This window comes from Telmatherina bonti (genome assembly GCF_933228915.1).
Source record: "Telmatherina bonti genome assembly, chromosome: 3".
Classification (NCBI taxonomy): Eukaryota; Metazoa; Chordata; class Actinopteri; order Atheriniformes; family Telmatherinidae; genus Telmatherina; species Telmatherina bonti.
Window position 1 is genome coordinate 11,372,896 of NC_136621.1, and position 5,187 is coordinate 11,378,082.

Consider the following 5,187-nt stretch of genomic DNA (forward strand, 5'->3'; position numbering starts at 1 on the left):
CACACACACGGTGAAAGCAAACACCACCTCTGAACCAAAAGGTCCCACTAATGTTTATATTCACAGTATTTTATTGTGCAGCTATGGTAAACAATAAGATCACAAATAAACACAAACTGTCTAACAAACACAATTAAGAGAATAAATATAACAACGTGCTCGGTGGGAGTGGAGGTTCGACAAGAGAACTGGTATAAAAAAAAAAATAATAAATTAATTCTTAGAAACAGACATTCACATTATTTCACACCGAGAAAAAGGAAAAAAAATAGATTTTTTGCTTTGGAAAAGTCAACAGAGGATTCTGAGTCAGCAGCAGCTCCAAATCTCCTTCTCTGGTCTTTTCTTGTTAATGATTCTAAAGGAGCCACTGTACGCCGGGGAATTCACTGTTGAAAGTTTGTGTTTCTTCAGTGTGAGGCCAACAGCAGTGACGATGTCCTCCACCTCGTCGTGCTGATAAGTCGCCTCTTTATCGCCTCCTTGTCCGTTCAGCCTCTTTTTTTGCGGGTTCTTGGCGGATGTTTCGAAGAAAATCATGCCATGAGTTTTGGCGAAGCTCGTTGCCTGCTCCTGGCTCACCTGTCGCCCGGTCTTGCTGGGATTACGAAGGTCACTCTTGTTCCCAATCAGGAATCTGGGTGGGAGACAAGGAGGTGCAACGTGAGAGAGACATCCTTCATCTTGTTTAGGTAAAAACAGATGATGCACGCACCTGGGAATTTCATGACCCAGTGAGTTTTGCCGACACTCCTCTATCCAAGCAGTCAGCCCGTTGAAGCTCGCCGGGCAGGTGACGTCATAAACAAAGAGCACCGCGTGGACGTTTCGGTAGTAGTGTTGCACCATGGACTTCCGAAAGCGTTCCTGTCCTGCCGTGTCCCACAGCTGGAGCTGATGGGGGAGAAAAACAGAAGGTAAGAGACGATGATGGCAGGACGGCGGCAGACACAAACACTGAAAAGAGGAAATGAGCAAAACAAGAGGCGCACCGAGGACAAGAACTCAAACCAGGCAGAAGCACGCAAACATGTGGAAAGTGATTCATCCAAACACTGACTTGGCTGCTAGAAAGTCAGATTTTATTTCTCTATTGCATCATAATTTAAAGAAGAAAAACAGGTGAGACATCGACAGAGAGAGCCCCCGTCCATTTTTCTTTGTGATTTTCAGTCTCTTAAAATCTTATAAATTTGACTTTGTAGTAAATGATTCCCTCCTTAACTCTCCTTAGAACGAGGTCCAGGGTGTCAGACAACATTATCATGGCTCTCCCCAAATAGCTTCATAAGAAACAGTTAAGTTTAGGCGGGTAATTTGCAAATAGATCATCTTCATCTATGCAAGTGTAATGGACGTTATGCAACAAGGGGTTAAAATAGGGGGGTCAAACTCCAGTCCTCAAGGGCCAGTATCTTGCAGATTTTTGTTGTTCCCCCTTTATCAACACACCTGATTCAAAACAAATGGATCCAGACGCCTCTTGACAGCCTGTGTATTAATTTTGGTCAAGTGTGTTGGAGCATGGAGACAACAAAAACCTGCAGGATACAGTTTGACACCTGTGGGTTAAAACAATAAAACTAATAAAAGCTCATTGTCAAGCTCAAATTCTGTTCAGAAAGTCAAGTCTTTCACTGCTTTTTAAATGAACAGTCTTGGCAATTCATTTTTGATCATTTTCATCATTTTGCTTGCTTAAATTTGTCCAGCATTTAAGCAAGCAAAATGATGGTCTGGATGCTGCGTTCTGCTGAGCAAATTTACTTTGCCAAGGGGAGCATTACTGGTATGATGATCCCCTTGGTTTTCTAGATTGTTATGTCATATCTTTATTTATATTGTTTAATTGTAATACAGAGTTTCTACTGCTGGACCGGAGAAGATAGAAGAGAGACAGGAAGACAAAGGGAAAGAGAAAGAAAACACCTCATAGAGAGAGAAAGAAAGGAAAGAAAAGAAAAAAAACCCAGATATTTGCGTGAACATATGCATATATACGCATACGTATTCATCTATACAAACGCATGTACATACACATTCACACACATATACACAAACAGGCCAATCTTAGATTCATGCTCCCCCTGCGGAGGACTAAGCTATCAAGTGAGAGGAGCACCAAAAACTGTCGGATTAAATATTAATGGGAGACAAGGAAAACTAGCTGCTGTGAGCGAATAAACCTGCAGATGACTCAGTGACTGTGTCGCATGCAGAACATACAGAGTGGAACGTGTTCAGAGCAGAGTGATCATAGTGTTTGAATAGAGGTTGAAAGTCTTGCAGCAGAGTCCTGGGTGATTTAAGCTCCTTCTTATTTAAGCAGGTCTGCAGATTATTACAGCTGTCCAGATGTGGGGACATAAAAACATGGATAACCATGTCCAGTTCAACTTTGGACACGTAAGGTTTTCATTTAGAAATGGATGGAAGAAGTTGTTTAGAGCGATGCTCTGAAGACGTTGCAGAAATCCCACTGAAGGCTCGGCAGAAAAGACTAAAAGACCTCAGTGCCGTTTAATTGGAGTCTTAAGTGAATCACACAACCTTGTCAGACATGTAATCTGTGAAGGAAGATCATTTTGTTAAAGAGCAGTAAAGCTGGATATCATCAGCATAAAAGTGGTGCAACACATGACGGTTTTATATAAAGACAAAGTATTGGGCCCAGGACAGACACGAGGTGTTCTCCAGGTAAGCTGTGTTGATCCAGACTGAAACTAAAAAATAATAACTCTAAAACTTTCGTCTGAGAGGTCTGACGAGAACCACTTTAAAACCACTCCAGAAAACCAAACCTCATCTCAGAATCTGTCAGTGAACAGCAGAAGTGCAACAAACTGGGACATGACTGGCTCGGTTAGAGACGTGGCTTGTACACACACCTGGAAGACCTGAAACTGAACAGACGTCACAACTTCATTAAATATGCTTTTCATGTTCTACATCTCTATTTTAAGAAGAGCAGGGCTCTTCTTACTTATGATTTCTGGTCCAACTACATATTAACACTTTTCTTTAAGGGAGGGGGTAATGCTTCACCTTCGGTACTGGGGGGCATTTAGATGGTTAAATGACAGTACTGCCTCACTGTCAACAGAAAAACAGAGAATGATTCACATTTGCATGATCTTGCTGTAGAAAACAACACAGACTTCTACGGAGCAGATTTTTCAGCGCTCCTCTTTCTGACACACACCTCTGGCTCCTCTTTCTGACACACACCTCTGGCAGTGATTTCCTGTTGTGAAGAGCTTGTATAAAAGTCTGGACTAAACTCCCCCCAATTTCTGCTGTTCATGTGGGAAAACAGCAGCTTGAGATATCATTCAGATTTCCCACTAGTGTTTCGTTTTCACCTCCTTAAATAGATCAAGTCCCACTTTTTACTTACATCCCGTAAACACATAAATATATAGAAACTGGTTGAAATGAGAGACGATCGAAAATATTCAGAACTTTGACTTTTTAAAAGCACTTTTAGTCACTCAACCCTAATTGTGAATGTACGCTTGTGCATAGACATCTTAGGCCTCAGAAAAGCTTTTTAGAGTTCTGGTCCAGATCTTGGGTCCACTTTAAACCTTTCTTCTAGCTTGAGCAGTCTCCCAACTCGGTCGCAGAAAAGATCTCTACATAAGGAGCTGCCATCACCATGTTTACAGCAAGTTCCTCATAAGGTGATGCTTAGTCTCTGGTTTCCTCCACACACACACACACACAAACTCACACACACACACACACACACACACAGAGCTGGGATTGGTTCATTTACATTTCATCAGATCGGGCCACTGGTTGTTCTGTAGGTAGTTTAACTTAATTAGTTTTAAAATCTCAAGTGCTTCTATGCTCTTTGCATCAAAAGCTGTAGATATTTTTATGTACTTCTTCCTCAGAAGTCTGCGTTGATACAATCCTGTCTCGCAAAAATGTGAATGAGTCCCTCAAACTCAACCCAGAAACTCAGACAGGTGAACCTTACTAATCATGTGAATTTAGTCAACAGGCGGACTGTAGCTTGTTTGATCAGAAAAATCACTGAAAACTGTGGAAGATTAAGCATTTCAGCCTTTTATTTATAATAAATACTCATAAAAAAAAACTTATTTTGTTGTGTATATTGATCAATTTGTGATACAAAAGTGTGGAAAAGTTGCAGGGCTGCTTGGAAACTTCAGGTTGGCACTAATTCAATCCAGGCTTAGACTGAAGCTTGCTTGCACTGAGCATTCATCTGCAGATTGTACCAAGGGATGCAGTTTAATTATACGTCAAACACACTTTCACAACATGAATCTGAGGGGGCAAAAAAAAAAAGAAGAAGATATCCCTGGGTACATAAACAAACCTCCTTTTACAGACACTTCCTGTGTCATGTGGTTGTTTCAAAACACTGAGGAAACAGCCAAACTGCTTACACTCAACATTTTTGATGCAACAAGAATAGAGGAACTCCAATTAAAACCAGTAAATGATGTCCCATAACTGCACCTTGGCAAAGTCTCATCAGAGTTAAGATGCATTGAAGCTCGCAGAAAACATGACAGCAACTCTTCAGTGATTTACAGGCTGTAAAAAAAAAACAAAAAAAACCAAGCAGTTCTGCGGATTTTCTGCCATCCAGAGATTTTTTTTTCTGACCTTCAGAGACAAACAACCCAAATTGAAAAAAAAAAAAGCAAATTTAACCAAGCTTCACTGCAGAGCAGCACAAAGTAGAGGAGAAAACCCCTTAAAGTCAGTTTATCTAAGCACTTTTCACGCGTGGATTTACTGAAAAGCTTTATTAAACATGATGTATTTTCCATAGAAAAAGGCACAAAGATGACAAACATGTTCCCAGTGAGGCTCCAGACAGAGCTGGTCATGAGTTATGGACTTTGGTGTTATTTTGAGCACAAACTCTTTGCCTCTGACTTACTCCATTTTGATTTTAAGTGATAAAAGAGTTTTACCTATTACCTTAATTTTTTCTCCGTCGATATCCAACACTCTCTCGCGGAAGTCCACCCCTATGGTGGCCTCCACCCTGATGGGGAACTCTCCTGCGCACAGGCGGTGCGTAAGGCAGGTTTTCCCCACTCCGGAGTCTCCGATCACCAGCACTTTGAAAGTCCGGCTGCGGGTTAAAAGAGACGAAACACTCCCCAGAGATCCAGAAAACTCCAGAGAAGACTCCAT

The 5,187-nt window shown here is 41.3% G+C and overlaps 1 protein-coding gene across 1 annotated transcript; it reads right to left on the reverse strand.

Annotated features, from left to right (window-relative positions):
* Positions 1-309: 309 nt before the first annotated feature.
* Positions 310-5,187, reverse strand: LOC306774409 (ras-related protein Rab-33B-like; the record flags this gene model as incomplete). Its single annotated transcript, XM_079264434.1, has 3 exons — positions 310-637; positions 716-894; positions 4,969-5,187. The coding sequence occupies 3 exons, from the start codon at positions 5,185-5,187 to the stop codon at positions 310-312; spliced, it is 726 nt and encodes a 241-aa protein (XP_079120560.1).